At 40.1% G+C, this 18532-nt stretch overlaps 1 protein-coding gene across 1 annotated transcript in view; it reads right to left on the bottom strand.

The window, feature by feature from the left end:
* Positions 1–18314, bottom strand: part of ABHD5 (abhydrolase domain containing 5) — a 29835-nt gene extending 11521 nt beyond the window's left edge. Inside the window, exons 1-3 of the mRNA XM_027897573.1 lie at positions 18176–18314; positions 2768–2853; positions 2120–2492 (exon numbers count right to left, since the gene is read on the bottom strand). Of these exons, the coding sequence (XP_027753374.1) occupies positions 2120–2492; positions 2768–2853; positions 18176–18300 (584 nt within the window). The 5' untranslated portion in view covers positions 18301–18314. The remainder of the gene's footprint in view (positions 1–2119; positions 2493–2767; positions 2854–18175) is intronic.
* Between the last annotated feature and the right edge of the window lie 218 nt (positions 18315–18532).

The following is an 18532-nucleotide window of genomic DNA, read 5'->3' as shown; positions in this document are numbered from 1 at the left end:
TTTACTTTCTTCTTTGTGACTTCCTTGTTTTTCAAAACCATGAGGTTAGATATTAACAAGGAAAAGTTCTTAGTACCTAAAATGATGTCAGAACTGATTCCAAAGGCTATTTCTCGACTATAATCAGTTGGGAAACCAGAAACCTGTACTTGGAATGAAGGTTTGGAAAGGATTAACCTCACAAAGATGTTTCTTGGCTGTTGGCTCGGCTATTAGTGTATTTACACCCTGCAGCAAACAACAGCATTAAGAGAGGATAGGGTATAATCTAACTGTACAAACGAAGCAGGAGAGATTAGAGGCAAAAGAGTGCAATCAACGAGGAGCCATTCAGGACAGCCACATATTCTGTGCACAAACTATGGCATTATTTACAGTACAGCAAACACATGAATAAAAATAGATTAAGCTTTTTTCATGTTTACTTTCTTAAAAAATTCCTTCCTACTTGGCATTTCCTCATTTTGGTAATCAAGCCTAAAACATAACTCAGGATAATGGGAAGTTTACCATGAGAACCACTCTAAAAGTAACAGTCCAGAAGTTGCATATTTGAAAATCATGGACCACCTCCACTAGGGAATATCCTAAATGGGTGTCTTTTTGGATTAGTAACCTCAGATTTTCCATGAACAACTCTGGTACAGTGTAGCAAATAAATGGACATCTATGCTTGGAGAAACAGATCTACTTCCCTAGCAATATGTATCCAGAATCCCTTAAGCCTGTAATGCATTGTTAGATAATCTGGCTGAAAGCTGTGCTATATTTATCACTTGATTCAATGCTGTCTTAAGATCAAATTTGCCAATTTGATGGTGTTAGTTTAATTCAGAGAAACATTAGTAAAGTGAGAGCACAAACCGAAACACCCCCAAATAAATTAACCCCAACTTAAGCACAGCGAGGCATGAAAACAAAGCACCACTTTCAATGTAAGTCAGCAGAGGGGAGAAACAACATTCCATCCCATAGGGATAGGACAGTGCAGTTTATAGATTCTTTGAAAAACAAGGCAAGGAACTTGTAAGCGATCTCTACGAATAACTAACTACAGCTAGCTAAAAGTTGCTTTATGCCCAAAATGGTAATAGGTTTACATCCCTTAAGCAGAAGACTGCATTTCTTCATTGCAATTCTGGATTTTGACATCTACTTTCACAGGTCATTTCCAGATACTTGTGCTAACTGTTGTCCACTTAAAAAAAGATTAAGTGTTTTAGGAAAAAATGATGCACGAAATTATATCAAAAATATCCAAATAAGAAACAAAGAAATTATAAAACTTGACATGAATATAAAAGAATAAGGTATATTTTGGATAATATAAAATTTCCCATATGATGTGGAAAGCTAAGCTTACATTCACAGTTTTTCACAGGAGCCCACTATGTGTATTCCAGCAAAAGCATTATCTTTTTTTAATACAGAGTTACCTCAGTTGGTGGGATCCTAGCTCACCAGGGGATATATAACCAGATTATATGAAAGAGATAAATTACTACTTTAGGGGGAAAAAATGTATTAGCTGTTGGTCATGATGTGCTGCAGAAAATGCTGATGAAATATAATTAGAGAACTGCAGCAGCTAGGTTGTTTTGCAAAGGAGGAATATGAATGGCATACAGACAATTTAAATCAGTCACTAAAATAATTTTTATATCATCATGCTGGCACCAGGCTGACTGCTAGTGCATAGGCACAAATTACCTGGGGGAATAATATTCAGAAGTTTCAATGTGATCCATAATAGTGGAAGTTTGGCAGAAACAGGCCTATTTTCCCTTCACAAAACAATGTTTAATCAGAGATGTCACAAACCATTCACTGGTAAATTTATTCAGTGCCATTTTTAACAGGGCAAAGGGGTACTGAACAAAAGCAAAGAGGTACCGACTAGTACACAGAAAATCGTGTTTCCCAGATCTACCTATTTCTATTCATCTGAAAACAAAACATACAATTAGAACTTTTATTTTTTAATGTTTAGAATTCAGGATCAAGCTTCTTTAGATCAGCATAAAGAATACCTATAAAGAGCCTGATTAAGTAAAATCTGTGTTAAAATCATTAGTCAAATACAGAAAAGAAATTCCTTCATTCCTTTATTTTCACATACCTTGATGGGTATTTTAATGAGTAAGCAGCAGCCAGGAATCCACCTAGGTTGTGTCCAAGTAAAATCATTTTTTCTAACCCCACCTCCTTTCTCCATTCTTCTATGGATTCCACGAACTGATTTTCTGCTTCCCGAGCATCAGTGTCAAAGTGTGGTCTACTGCTACGTCCAAATCCCAGGAGGTCGAAAGCGTGAACGGTCCTGTTCTCACAGAGATCTTCAAAGTTGAGAGCCCACAGTCCAACACCTCCTCCAAACCCATGCAGGAGAACAAGTGGAGTTTTATTTGAAAGGTCTGGAGAGAATGTCAGTGTCCATATTTTATTTCCCTTAGATATATACACGTATCGTTTATTGTATATGCTTGCAATACCTGAAGAAAAAAGTGGGGGAAAAATGATGTTGCTACACAGGCCTGGTAAAATATGAAGTACACTCTATGGAAACCACTGCTTTAAAAAGGAGCTCCCTTTCAAAGGGGAGAGCCTCTAATCAAATATCTTCATAAGGGAACAACGAAAATGTAACTTTAAACCTGTTTATTTCATCACAATGTAAAAGCCATATTGAAAAACTTGTTTGATTATATGTAAATTTATAGAAAATCTACTTGTATCTATGAAACTTATTAAAAAACCAAAGACTTACATTTTAGCATTTTGTCCTCAGCCTCTTTAAGGTGTAGCAGCGATGTGGGACACCAGGCAGGAAGCCACCTGAATAACCATCCCAACCTATAACAGCAAAACAGAATAAAAATGTCTTGAGCAACATGGTAATTTTTGGCACCATTTGATGCTTTAAAGACGTTTCTTTTGCTGCTCTTCACAAGAGAACCCATGTAAACCACACACTGTGTGAAGAACAGGAACGTGCAGTGGGAGGGAATTCTCCTTCTCCTGACTTTTATAAAGTGGCATCATGATCAGGGGCATTCTTCAAACAGTGTGCAGTTTTTCCACTGTGTGCTCTTATCAGAGTATGCTGATCTGGAGACATCTGCCCTCATGCCAACCTGACGAGCCTGGCAGGATACATAACATAATCACTGGAGTTTCCAGCCTCCTCTTAAATTCCTTTGGAAATCTGCCTGCACACCCATTACCTTACATGAACCTATTGCTTCCAAAAAAAGCAATGAACTGTGCGCTTGCCAGCCTAACCCGAACTGATTAATATACTAAATTTAAAAAGTGACAAATAAGCAGGTCTGCCCTAGCAAAGCAAAAATCTAGGACCATAATTACAAACTTAGAAACAAAGTCCCAGAGGAAAACAAACCTGCAACTCCCGCAACAGAAGCTGCTTTTCCAGCTGTCAGTTACTATCTCGGTAGTGCTTACTTGACCACGAGAGCAGGGGGAATGACTCAGCTAGCAGCACTGCCTCACCCACAGTGCCGCAAAGGTACACAGCAATTTGGTACAGCTTTTACTGTGGGCTAATTTATCCCTTGTTTTTATGACGGAATATTCTTTTTCCACCTCACACCCGGTTTTGAAGTGGCTCATGCTATCAGGGCAAAGGCTGCTAATGCAGGACCCCAGAACATTCCTCACAGGGAAGATAAGTCACCAAATTCACAATCAGCTTTCTCTAGCACTCTTCCTACGCTGAACTGCTTTCCAGTAAGTTACAGAATTTTCAGGACTGAACACTGCCCGTACTAGTTACACAACGAGTAATATTAAAAGACTATTAGGTTACTAATGTCCAGTTTTTCAGAGTGTGCACAACACATCAAAAACAAATTAAAGATCTGCCCCCTTCCCCCCGTCGTTCTTTATCCAAAGGATGTTCTCCCCACATTTTAAGGGGCTGACATGCTCCAGCTGCACAGCTACTAATTTATGATACCACATGCAACGTTTTCTGGGGATGTACACTGCAACTGCAAGCAGCACTGTTCAGATTCACAGAAATGTATTAGGGGATATAAAAATCCCCAACCCAAAAAGGGTTGACCAAAAGGGACGAATCATCCAATCTCCTACGCCCACTGCTATTCAGTATTATTTAGTCCTCTGCTCTAATGTCTGGTTGTCCTGTTAAACACCTTCCTGACCCACCAGATCATGGGATCCCTTATAACAAGGGACCACGGGAATTGCTATAATCATTATATTTGAGGGACTGGGAAGGCGTGACTGTACGTCCTTCCATGCCATGTCCTCGTGCAATCTAAGAAATAAAGGAACATAGCATCTTACAGGAATAGGCATCCTAGTGTTTTGCTTCCATATTAAACTATGCATTTATTTAAAAGTAAGACTTTTAAGAGGTTAAAGCTGGGACAAGCCAAAAGTAATTTCATACCCAAGTAACCGTGAAATCTGAGTTTAACAATAACACTAACTGTGTCCAATGCTATGAATTACTTTGGTAAATTATTAAACAACAGCTAGATCACCACTCTTCTGAGTCAAACTTTTTGTTAGTTATGTGCTCAACTACGCATTTTCATTCTTAACTCTTAGGTCAGAAGCAAAAAACCCAGTCTCTATCTTCCCCAAGCTGAAACTATATGAACTGTTTGTTTCCTCTCAGCAAAACCACAGATTCAACAAAGAGAATACTTTAAAGATTTTATTTATTTATTTACGGAAATATAAAGCTGCAATATGTCAACATGAAAACAGTGCAGATATATGGCCACAGTGAAATAAAAATGTCATCTACATTTCACAGTCCCAGAATCATATTTCCCAGTCTTAGGGAGGCAACTGGATACTCAGGAAAATTATTTAGAAAATTATCTCAGAATGGGAAAGCTGTAACATAGATGCCCACTCTTTCTTTTGTTAGTTATAATTACTGTTTACAAATACCGAGATTTTAATTGAGAAGAGACATTGAGTACATGTATAGTTCAACAGTTAGCAAGGTGAAACATTTAGAATTAAAACTATGTTTGCAATTCTGTCATTTTTTACTTACTGAACTAAAAGAGCAATGATGAAGGCTTTCTGTCAAAAAAAACCCAAGCACTTTCTAGAAACATTATTTTAGAAACAAAATATTTAGTTTTGAAGTATTCAAGACTTAATCCTTTGTTTCCATCTTTCCAAAAACGATTTACCACATATGGAGAATAAGTATATTATCTATTTAAATCATTCTTCTGATAGCTTTGGAAGACTATAGCTTTATCATTTCTTTTCTACATCTGTGCTAAATGTGTCTTCTAAATGCACACAAGAACACCAACTGCTTACATGGTCTATCATTTTTATTTCTGCGACATAAAGCTGTAAGTGCTATATAATGTCAAAAAAGAAGCAATGGACCTTTCAAGACAGTATGCTCACCAGCAGTGGAGATGAGTTATGAAAGAAAACTAAAGATTTCAGCAGCAGTTTCACATTGTAAGTGACCTACCGACTGCCAGAAGAGACAGATCCTACTCTGTTCTCATCACCCACCACATCCCTGACACTCTGTTCCCGTCTGTCTTTTTACAAAAAGAAAAGTCAGTAACAGAATCTTGTATTTTGAGGAGTTAAGAGAACCATTGGGCTTAGCTGCTTGCTATACCAAAAAAAGCATGAGATAAATCTGGCAATTGACAGCCCACATTTTTATCATTTTTATACCGATTGTACTTATGGGTGTTACACATCAAATTACAAAGGCACATAACTAATGGAATTTAACTCATATATTTATGGCCATGTAGTAACACAAACCAGCATGCACATCCATGGTAAAATTATAAGCAATAACCAGTAGGGCAAAGCATTGCATAGGATGCTTTCTCCATCTTCTATTTGAGGTCAGTTACCCTTTTCACAGCCACCTGAAAAAGTCTGGAGTACGAGAGGCTGGAAAAATCAGAGGCCAGCAAGTGGGGGGGGCTGCTGGCCTGCCAGGCATTCAAAGAAGTCACTCTCTTTGCCAACAGAACTCCACACTCCTCGTAACACATCTCAGGAAGGAGACCAGAAGGTAAGGGAAAGCCCCAGAGACACCCACCGAATGACCTCAGATACAGAGAAAGTCTAGGTGATTAATGTGGCACTGGAAGATTAGTGGAGACCATCAGTAGCCTATGCTGATGACCAAATATAGTAATAAATAATGCAAACAAAAGGAACACAGGCACAAACATCTGACAACCTGGAGCTGCAACCACTATGCACGAGGGCCAAACCAGCAGGCAAGACCTAACACGTTGTCTCCTTGGCGCAAGCGTTCTGTGCCCCTCACTGCAAGCATAAGAAAGGATACAAAGAAATAATTTAAAAAAAGATTTAAAAACAAATAGTTATTACTGTATTTAGATATCTAATGAGAAAAGAATAATTGGATATTGCTGCTTTTCCTTAGCTGCTTGAATGTTAATTTGTTAATTTGAATCAAGAACTTGCCGTCACAGCACAGCTTGAATTGCCTGAGGGTAACTTTCAAAAGAACTGAGAATCAAGTGGAGGCAGAGGCATAGTGAACCTGACCCACCCATCCACCTCCACTAATTAGGTCAAACCTGATGAAGACTGTGGCAAATAGGTAACTTGGCTAGTACCACTCTGTCAGCTACATTAACCCTATTCAGTTTGGTGAGAGTTGAATACATGCACGACAGCTGATGGATCTGTAGCCAGTTACAAATTTGACATACTCCACAAAAAGCTCACAAAAGCTTAGATAATAATGAAGAATTGAAAATATCTATTTTAACACTGAGGCATGTACTCAGATGAATGGTCTCTGATTTCTGGTTTGTAATCTGGATTTAAAAAATGGAAGCTCTACCATATCACGATGTTCATCAGAATTTGCTTATAACTCTATGTAGGAGATATAAATGTACAGAAATGGAGCTTATTCTCTCACTTGTCAAGCTAACAATTTACTTGCATTAGAGTTATATGAATGCATGGCTTGCAAGATGTATTAAGCCTGAAATCATTCGACAGAGGCACCTTCCCACATACACCACATACACTGCCATAATCTGTGCAAAGCCTGTGTGGCAAAACAGCAAGCCAAAAAAAAATGGGTTTTCCAAACAAGCTGCAAAAAAGCAACAGAACTCCACTAAGTCAGAATAAAGGAAAGCAATACCATTTGCTACATGATGATTTGTCAAAAATCACTGACCCACCGAGATAGGACATGCAGAGACCTTTCTACAGTGCTGAATATAAATTCAGCTTTTAACTAAGAATTCTGAAGTTGGTATGGTAATCAAAACTCTCAGTATAGACCAAAGCCATGCACTGAAGTGACAAAAGTGCAGAGAATAGATTTTCCTGTCATGAAGAAATATTTGGACTTAAAAATTTCATCAGTAAGGGAAGCCAGAGCTCAGGGTATACAACAATTGCACAATAACTCACAAAGGATTACAGGAAAGTAACTGAACGCATGAGCAACAGAGCTGTCTATCTGTTTCTGTCTTGCTCTCAGAAAACGAGCATATTTAATAATTTTGATTGAACTTCTGCAGCCAATATTGCAAACTACCAAGATTTTAGCTAGGAAACAAGCTCAAAATCTTAAAAAGCTTAAACACTGAGTGAACTCACTGGTAAAGCACTTCAAGCTTTACCCTTTGCCCTTAAATCTTATTAGAATCAAGTTGATCTCTCAAAAACCCTAACCCTCTCCTCTCCTGACTCTCAGAATTAATTTCAGCTATTTATAAGTAAGGAAAGAAAAACAAATTAATGCAGAGAACTTGGTACTGTTTCTGCCCAGCACCAGGAGGAATGGCATTGGGATTTTCAGGGTCATCCAGCTGGCAAGGCAGCTATAAGTACCTATCAATTTGAGCTAGCTCCAAATTAAGCAAATCTTACACTGTAACAGAAAAAGCAAAGGTAAGATAGTGGAAAGACAGCTCAGATTCTCCCCTCTTATTTCTGCATAAAGCAGAAGTACTGTGCTAGCAAAAGAATTCAAAACTGCCAATATGCTGAAATCTAAATATAAGCAACATAAGGCTCACTTTTCTCAGGTCTCACATAAATCTCATCACATAAAAACACTTAAACGTGTTACTTTGCAACTCACTCAGCCCTTGCAATTGTTACAGAAATACTAAGAATGGGCAAAAAAAGGAGGAGTGAAAAGAGCATCAGGTATTCACAACTGGGTACGAGGTCAACGTATCAAATTTACAGCAAAGTGCCAATTTTAAAAATAAAACTGTTCTACAATAATACTCTAGGAACACTCTACAGTCAACACAGGATGGATGGATGCTTAAGTGAAATAGAGGTACCCTTTTACCCTTTTCATTGTCTAAGTCTGTTTACTGAATCTTTCTGCATTTTACTCTGCAGTAGTCTACATGAAGCTTAAGAGGTAAGTAGGATGTGGTTTCTTCCGCCATTAACACCACCAAGTTTTCAGAGCAAATTCTATATTTGGCTACTAAATTTCACATTTAAAGGTGATAACCTGAAATAACACAAAGCAAAAAAAAACAGTCAAGGATGACACAATCAAACAGGGCTTTCTGTGTCAAAAGGTCAGAGAAAAATAGCAGGTTTATGTCTCACTCATTTCTATCCAAGATAGAGTTAAGTTGTGATAAACCTTTCCTTTCCCCTCTCATTAATCTAATGGCCTGCAACACCAGAATACTGCATGCTGTTTACATGACTGATTATGGCAAGAATTAACTCTTCTTTGTTAACAGTTACCATGGAAAAAAAAAAAAAACAAACACTAATATGTAAGTAAAGAAGAATATATTTCTTTCAGTAATTACTATATCCAAGTTCCATCTTGTTCTCTCTTTAACCCAGGGGACTAAAATTCTTCTTGACTATAGTTGTTTAACAAATCACTGGTAAAAAAAATAGGTTGGAGAAAAATGCAGAAAGTCTATTCAAACTAGTGAGTGAAAAAACAAGAAAACATGTTTCTGTAACTCCAGTAAACTGAACTTGAGGAGATGAAGAAGCACCAACTATTTTCAACTCAAGAAAGCTTCAAAATTATTATATATTGGAACTACATACTTCTGAATCAAATTTGATAACATTTTTCTGTTATATAAGACTAGCAGTGACAAGAAATTTAAAACACATAAGGCACTACACTGAAAATGGGATATCACTTAATAATTGTGGATTAACTTTTATAAACAGGTTCAAGTTCTCCTATGTGGTTTTGGACAAACCAGCAGTCTCTACAGCATTTGAACAACTGTAATCACTTAAAGTCCATAAATTACACAGTCAAGCTTGGTACCCATTTAAAGCAGAAATCTAGCTATAAGAGGAAAAATTGGGGTACAGAACAGTTTCCTGTAAAGAAGCAAATATAGATAAGTAAATAAACCACATTCTTAATGTTTACAATGAATGCACCTTCTGTTCAAAGAATATATAACAATATAACAGTGAGATTTTATTAATTGTAGAATGAAGTAAAAACTATAAAGCAAAACACATTTAATTAAAAATGACAGAAAGTATTAGATTAGCATGGAAGAAGACTCAAATTTCTTAATAAAACTTGGAAAGTTTAGAAAATGAGAAAAATATATTTATCATGTGAAAGCAGCACGTTCTGCATGAAACTGAGAGCAAGATGCAGCAAATAAACATGTATTAGAATTGAACTTTTGACAGAAGTAGTTGTTCTAGAGCTAATATTCAGTGTTGGTTTGTTAATTCAAGGAAAGCCAATTTTTAAAACAAGAAAGATAAGACACACAGAGAAGTCTGTGTATCAGTTCAACTCTGAGAAGCACCCTCCTTCTGTGGTTTTATTTCTGCTAGTGTTAATATGCAGTAAACTGGGTGACATAATGCCTGAATCTCAGGCCATCCTCACTACCAGGAGATCCTATCAGATCCAACAGCACACCACTCCTATTTTGCTGATTCAACTATTTGGTGGCTGCTCACTCTGTCAGACAGAGTTTAAAAGACACTGTATTTTAACCCAGATAATTATGGACACCCAGCTATAGAGAAGCCACAAACCAGCAGACCTACGAGCTAACAAGGTGGAAAAAAAGACAAGTGAGTCAAGGTTTCAAGTCAGAGCTGCTACTGACAGACAGTAACATATAATCATGACATCAAGCCTGCACTTAAACCAGGCAGGGATGTTTCTGCAACCAGGCTCAGGATATTGTTTCATTAGAACCTTAAGAGCACAACCTATTTTAGGAGTCCTTGTAGTCCTTCATTCCTGTCCCTAAAGCGCAGCATGTTCTTTAATACTTCTTCTGAGAACAGTGAATACAGTCAGAATCATTCAGGCATACAGAGCCCACGTACAGTAACTGCTGTTGTGAAGGCTGTACATCCAGGGACAAAGCTTCTGCATGTACAGTAGAAATCAGATGCAGCAACCACAACAATTTGAATGAGATGTTCCTAGGACAAAATGCTCCAGCAGTTGCAGATGAACATCAGGAGAAGGAAAAATATTCCATGTTTCACTTTCGTTGTATGAACAGACTAAAAATGTTGCAATCCTCAGGGAAAGACCTTGAGGAGCATACTAAACAGGCAAGACCCAGAGGGAAGTATAAAGAATATGGTGTGGAAACAAAAAACCTTAATTCTTTAACAAATGTCTGTTCACCAATCTCATGAGGAGACAAAAAAAAAAAAAAGGATGAAATCTTTGTGAACAGGTTAAAAAAGACGCCAATTTTTTTTTTCCCAGATGACAGTATAACCCTGCCCATAAAGTTCTGTTTAGAGGAGTTTTGAGCCAAGATGTTCCATGCAATTACATGTTGTGAAACTCTTGGAATACTTCAGTAACATTAAAACAGAATGTTTTGAAAACCTCTGCATAATATTTCTAGGAAGTGTAACGTACACCAGCCCCATTCCAACACAGAACCCAAGACAGGGTATTGCAGAATATTGCTCTACATCAGGGCAGAGGTGAAAGCAATGCATTCCTCATGTGCTTACTGCATCTTGAACTCTGTATTCAGAACATTCAACATCAGAATTAATGCAAAAATTCAGAAGCAAATTTTCTCGCTGTCTCTACTTACATTAACAGTCCTACACAGGACTATCACTTATCAAAATTAACCTGACATGTACTTAATGAATACGAATCTCTAACCAATGAGCATTTTTTGACTATTTTAGTGATATTAAAGGTTACCATGTGTGTTTAAATTCATTTGAGCAACCTGAGTGTTCAGGAAGTGGAGAGGACCTACAGTTTTGCTCTCTCCCATGCTGAACCTCAGACGTAGGTACACCTTGCTGTATACCTTGCATCACTGCAGCTCCCTCCACATTTTTTTCTCTGTCTCCCAGCACTGCCCTTCTTTTTTTTTTTTTGTTTTAACCATATGTATCCTTTTAATATGCTTATATAATTTCTTCCACGGCAAGTGCTTTTTCAATATGTCCCTCAAGAATGAAGTTTATCCGAGGACTGTCAACCAAGTCTCCAACCTGTAATGTTCATATTGCTTACAAAGGAGCTGTGGTAGCACCTAATGCAAGAAACCATTCAGCATGAGTGCAATAATAAAGAAGCTATTTGTGTGGTCACACAGCTATTACTTACTCCTGTTACTGTTCACTGCTATACAGGTTCCAGTGCTACAAACAAGGGCAGTGTCCTACTGTCCTCCAAAATATCACCAAGTCTTCTCCACAGTCACGTAAAAGTCAGGCCACAATTATTCTACAGAGTAGAGAATTAATTAGTCCTAACAAGCTTTCAGTTCCTCCCTAACTTGCAACACACTGTTCTAACACACAGGCGTCTCCCCATGAAAACTTTAAGGTGCACTAAGTGCTAATAGTGTCCAGCGAGGCAAGCCCTCTGTTCTTTCCTGAAATCTCTCCCGAGGACTCATTGTTCTATATTTTTATTTAAAAGCTAAAATAAAAAACAATGCAGAGGAAAAAAAAAACACATCAGCAACTACATACCAAGTATGGAGGAATACAGAATATAGAGATAAAGATGCAGGTGCAGAGAAGAAGAAAAGGGGAAGCTGCACAGTCCCTCTAAAAACTTCTCAACCTTGTGACAGAGATCACATGTTTAACACATGGGTTTGGTTCCACAGAAGACCTGCATCTCTCTGCTTCCTCCACAGCAAAATCCAAGCTGATAAAACTTGGCGTTGCCACAGCTTTGAAGAATTTTTACAAACAATACACTGCACATTGCAGAAAGAATTTGCTGCAAGAAGAGCATAAATAAAATCAAGGAAATGAAAATTTACACTTTGTGCCCTTCAGATGTTACCTAACTTTCTACTGCTTTCATTTTACTCATACACCGACTGATGTGCTCCTGCTGCCCTTCAGTAGCCTCAACCTTGCTTAAACCTTGTCAGCCTTCTCATACCTACCATGCCAGCAGCCTGTGTTTCAGAACATCCCCAAGTTCTATCAAACTGGACAACAGCAAAGCACACACCTAACAGACACCTCTCACCAATCTGCACCACTGCCCACGCACACTCTACCTCGCTTACCTTTCATTTATATTCTGTAGCATATTATGCACAGTTGAGATCACAACTTAAATAGGATGTGGATTTTTTCATTCTTCCATAAGGAGCCATACAAGAATACAGACAAAAGGCTATCTAAGGTGCATGATAATATCTCTTAGTTCCAAATATGCTGTACATAAACCCCACCTGTATCTGAGTATGAATACACATTGAAGACAGGTTGTTTAACTGAAGAGCATTCGAGCAACTTCTACATTGTATTCCTTTATCAAAGTCACCTACAGTGACAGTTACCTTTGTCAAAATTCAAGAACTGGTATTCAACATTTTGGTCTATGTAGCCTCATTTCTATTTCTTGGAAAACCTAAGAAATGTACAACCCTTTTGATAACAGACTCTCTTCTGTACATGCTTACATCACAAATGCTTTAGATGCCAAGGAAGTGCAAGTAGTCTTAAAAACAGTTAATAAGCTAAATAAGTCTAGAAAGTCATTGCATCAAAAGTCTCTTTGTAGAAAGGTAGAGATATCATCAATAAGCCTTTGGTGTCGGTATGACACTTACTAAATGCAACCAAGAAAAAAAAATTCTACAATAGTCTGCTAGAGCACTAACCCACCCCATTTCTTTATTTTCCTCCTTGCCTTTGTCTTCCCTTACTTCAATACGTGAGTGGAGTTTCTCGATGGCAAAAGGTGCTCTTGCATCTTTTTTCAGAGAATGCCTTTTTATGCTGGTACCTTCCCCTTCTTTCTGTAATCTTCTATTATCTTGAGCTTGCTATGACAACACACTCAGACCACCTTCCTCCTCTGCCATTCCTCACCATGTTTTCTTGCTGTCACTTAAAATCCTCCTTTTACCCTCTTAACCTTATTCCAGACTGACCTCATTCCCTTACACAGCTTTACTGACTCACAAATCTCTCTTCTCCACTGACCTCTTTCCTGCTGCTCAGCTTCTCATCTGGACCTTTCAGAGCCAACACAAATGCAGACACTCACCTTTCCTCCCATGCCCTCTTCTCTCTGGCTGTCAATGCAAATCATGTACAAAAAACTATCCTGAAAGAATGCCAAAATTGCAAGTAAATACTCAAAAGTTATGAAATACAAGAATCAAAATTTCCTCAGCAAGCAATCTTAATAAACCACTATATAAGAGAAAAGACATTTTAATGATTTATCAGTTGGGACAGTTGTTCAGATTCTCCCATACAAGTTCAGAATAGTCAGAGAACCTCCTGGCACAGATGCTGTCCCTTTTGGAGGGGCAGGTCTCTAACTAGGCCTACCAGCCCCATCAGGCTCTAAAACACTTTGCACATACCCAAACGTATGCAATAATGACTAAAGTTTGCATTCTCCAATGAACCATGGTCACCAGCACTATGGCAACCCCACAGCTAGTCGCCCCTCTGGATTTATGGCTCCACTTTAACTTCCATGGGGGCTATGACTCCCTTCACAGATACCCTAAACCTATTAGGCAACTTTTGCAGTAGTGTCTTTGCTTGATATTTGGAAAGTAGGGTAATGAGCACCTTTCTTCTGCCACTGGAATGAGAGGATATATACAAGTACAGGAAGCCATTAGAAACAATCCTATAAATGCCTGAAAACCTGCTCACACAAATAATTTCAGATGAGCTCATGCATGTAACACAAAAGGCATTAAGCGCTGAAGCTATGACTGATACAATCCTGCCAGCGAAAATGACAAAATCAGAAAAGAGGAAGGAAATGTCCTTTAACCTTTTCCTACATGTGCTTACCACACCACACTTATCTCTCACTCAGTCTTTAAAAATGTTGACTTTTTGAAATGTCCTGTTGTTGGTTGCCTGCACTATATGAAAGGCCCTTAGAAATAGTCTATTTTCAGAAAGAAAAGTAAGCAGGACTCTGCTTTCAGCAGCCTACCCACTTAGTTTGCTGTAAAACCTAGATGATGTAAGCAGCAAAAAAAAAAAAAAAATTCAAAAAAAATTCTGACTTGAGTGTCCCTTCATGCTGTAATATCATGCTTTAACACACCCCTATGATATCCTTGTAAACCATCGTATTAAGGAGCAGATGTAGGCTCTATAAAGCCTAAAAAACTATTCATCTTTTATCGATCAAAAAGCTCACTTCAAAATTGTTTGTATTACAGAACTTTTTATACAAGCTTGAAGGACAATTCAAAAATAATTGTGAACACTGGTGTTTGCAGTGTACATTTTTACCTATTACTCCAAGCCATTTATTTTGTAAATAAAGCAATTTGATGTAAGCTTGTAAGTGCAGATCTCTTAAAATTTTTGTTTCAAAGAAAGCTATTCCACTTATCTCAGAGGGGAAAAAACCCCCCGAGGGTTGTGGTTTGGGAATTTTTTTCCACAGATACATACACACACTTGGTAGCTGCTATTCCTAGTTCTATTACAAGCCATACACAGTCCAGCTGCATCCGGATGGAATGTAAGCAAATTCAGTACTGGCAAAAGACTTATGCTAAGCTGTTTGTCTCACAGGCAGAAGTCTACATCTAAGACACACAGAAGTTCTGAGGCTGCAAACAGGTTTGGAAATCACTAGCAGGTGACATGCTAACCAAGCAATCATTGTCATTATGAATACTAAAACAACTGTTCAGTTAAACTTCTCATTCAAAGTTGGGACAGGGTCATGAATATTTTTCAGCTGAGATCTTCCAGAAAGTAACTGAGCCAATATTATTCTGTTTTCACCATGCTTTTACACAGTTACCAGATTGCAACAAACCAAGTGCGTTGCATAACAAGTTGAGTCACACTATTGTTTTCAAAGCAGATAAACTTCGTATTTATTCTTTGAACACACCTGTCACTGATAATTTAATCTAGGGGTTTGATGGTATATTGTAATTCTTCCTCTCACTGCTACGGCATTCTAAATCAAAAAATAATTAACATTTTTTTTTGTTTATCAAATTCCTCTGGGTACTGAGCTTTGCTCAACTTCAAAAGACAAAGAAATGCTAATTTTTACTATTGTTAAAAACAGACCAATAAAAGCACTAACATTTCAAAGCCAATGCACTTTCTGAATTCATGGAAGAAGACAATGAGATTTTGCTCTTAATAGTCTTTAGTGAATTGTGGAGCTTAATCTGAAAGATTTCACATCAAATGGCCTGAGTGCTCAGAAGTTCTGAAAACCAACACCCTTTAAAAGCCGTCTAGCTCTGTAAACCATAATGAGAAACTCGCAATAATCCTCTTGAAAATTCAGCCTACTATTCCTAACCCTATGTCCAGATCAACTAGTGTTACAATCCTGCAATCCTGACAGGCAACTCAAGCTGAGGGTGCTTGGCACCATCTCAGCAGCACTCAGCACTCTGTGTGATCAAACCAGACAGCTAATACAGTTCAGACTAATGCAGTGACTGAACATACAAACAAAACAGGTTGAGGCAGGGCTATTTTAAGTCTCTTACTTAGAAAAACCATAAACCAGCAGCAAGAAGCTTTACAAATTGCTTGTATTTTATGAATGTGAACAGGTCAGAAAAAACATAGAACCAAGAAGGGGACTGTAGTTTCAAATGGGTAATGCCGCAGACGGCGGGGGCAGGGGGGGGGAGAAGATTATTTTGAAAAGCTATTTTGAGGAATGGAGCAGAGTTACAGAGCAGACAAAACTGCATAGTGCTTTGAAAGAGAAGCCTTTGGAGTTTGTACTTGAAAAGAGAATGCTGTGTATATATGGCAATAAAGGCATAACAAGGAGTTTGGAAAAGATGGATAGTTCAGTTCTGGTCAGATTGAGCTGGCAGAGCAGGAATAAACATAAGATGAATTACCAGAGTCCTAAGTTAGAAAAAGGACTAAAAAGAGAACACAACTGAGAATGCAGGTAGTTTTGAAAGAGAACAGAATAGACACATAACATGACAACACGCAAACTCTAACATCCTTAATTAGGAAGTCATGAATGCACAGCATGATTTTCATGCAAGTAGTTAAATAATTTTAGGTGGGATTTCTTTAAATAGCACAAGACTTCATTATGCAAGAAGGGACATGGAGAAGAAAATGGAAGAAACGAGTTTTTGAGGGCCAGGCAATCGGCAATGAGATACATCAGCGGATATTTAAAAAGTAGGGAAATAGGAAAAATTCATGTAAACGATGCATACAAAGCCTATTTACACATCTGACAGAGGGGATAAAGCACACGTTTGACAAAGGCACTGCTAGATATCTTCTGATAGAGCAATGTTTGGACTACACTCCTAAAATATGGAACAAAGGGGGAGATAAGTGACCAGCAGACGTATTAACTATGTTTAATGAACAGTCTCAGATATAAGATGACTGTATTATTCTGCAGCGGGATAAAGGAGGTCAAACAATATATTTGGGGGCAATGGAAGGGTATAAGAATGGGTCTGCAATGGATGCTGAAGTGTATAACAAGAAATAAAGCATACACTGAAGGACTAGGTGTGCGAAGGCGTATGTGAGCAAAGAATATGTGAACTGAAGAACAGACCAGTGGTTGGTAACTTGTATGGAACCATTTGAATGTACACGGACAAAAGATATACTGAGGAACTAAGTTGTTTCAGGTAGAAGAATGGCTAATAGCTATAATGAAGTCATATATCGAGGGTGTAAGTATTTACAAACAAGTGTTAGAAATATAGGTCAGGAACAGGGGCAGGATGACTTATGCCAGAGAAGATATTTTGGTAGATATGAATGCCTTGGGATAGCGAAAGGAAAGTTCACAGAGATAGCTGGAGATGAGGTAAGCATACAGTACTAGAAAAGGGAAAAGTTAGAGCAACAGCTTATGTTTGTAATTTATAGATTGTGCTCTCATCTCCCACTTGTATCAAGTATAGAATGATGACACAGAAAGGCTGACAAGCTTGCTGTCTGCTCTACATCAACGTGACCACACGGAAAGGATGGGATGAGAAGACAGGGTATATGTGCACACAGATAAAGGTCGAAAGGCACACAGAGGCACGGGCCAGCAGCATACACAGACATGTGGCTTCCGGGGCGCAAAGGGAAGGGTGGATGACACTCAGAGCGCGCACACACACACGCCAAAGCAAAGAAGGCAGAGAAATGCGTAGGCTCGCACCTGCGGGCAGGTGTGCAATGACAACAGCTGGCCGGCCACGGCGTCGCCCCAGCGCAGAGGGCGAAGCGGCGCGGACACGGGGCTCGCAGGGAGCCGCCGGCAAACCCTCCCGGGAGCCTGCCCGTGCCAGGAGACATCCCCGCGCGCGGGAAGCCATGGCAGGAGGGCGGGCTGGGCGGCAGGAAAACATGGCAGGCAGCGTGCCCTCCCGCTGGGAGAGCGCCCGGGCGGCGATGCAGGAGCGCGGCGGGGCCGCAGCGGAGCGCGGCGGGCAGGCGGGAGCCCTCCCGGAGAGATGGGAGCCCCCGGGCTCCAGCCCCGGGCGCAGGGACCGGCCGCCGCCGCCTCCCCGCAGCTGGCGGGCACCGCGGCAGGACGGGCCGGCGGCGGGTGCAGGCGGGCGAACAGCGCCTGTGGCGGCACGGCCCGGCCCGGGCGCCCTGTCAGCCTTCCTCCCGCCGCCCAGGACACCCGTGGCGAGGGCAGGGGTCACCCCGGTGCCGCTCCACTCACCCTTCGCTGGAGGTCTCCTCCTCGGCCATGGCGGCGGCGCGGCGGCCGGGAGCTGACAGCGGAGGAGCGGTGGCGGTGGCCGGGAGCGCAGCGAGGGACAGCGCGACGGCGACAGCACCAGCCATCACGGGCTCCTCCCTCTCTTCCTCCCTCCCGCTTGCCCGCCCGCCGCCTGCGTCATTCCCGCGGGGCCGCCCATCCCGCAGAGTGGCCGCGGAGAGCGCCGCCGTCCGCGGACGGGCAGTGTCCGCGGCCCGGGACCGGCCCCAAGGGCCCCAGGGAAGGGTCCCGCCGGGAACAGAGAGGGTCCCGGGCGCTTCCAACGCGCCCGCCAGCGGCCTGGCTGGAGTAAGGCTC

This window comes from Empidonax traillii, unplaced genomic scaffold, assembly GCF_003031625.1.
Source record: "Empidonax traillii isolate 1590-97213 ecotype Southwest subspecies unplaced genomic scaffold, ASM303162v1 scaffold19:size3308961, whole genome shotgun sequence".
NCBI classification, from domain to species: Eukaryota; Metazoa; Chordata; class Aves; order Passeriformes; family Tyrannidae; genus Empidonax; species Empidonax traillii.
The sequence above is the reverse complement of the archived record's forward strand: the minus strand, read 5'-3'. Positions and strand labels throughout refer to the sequence as shown.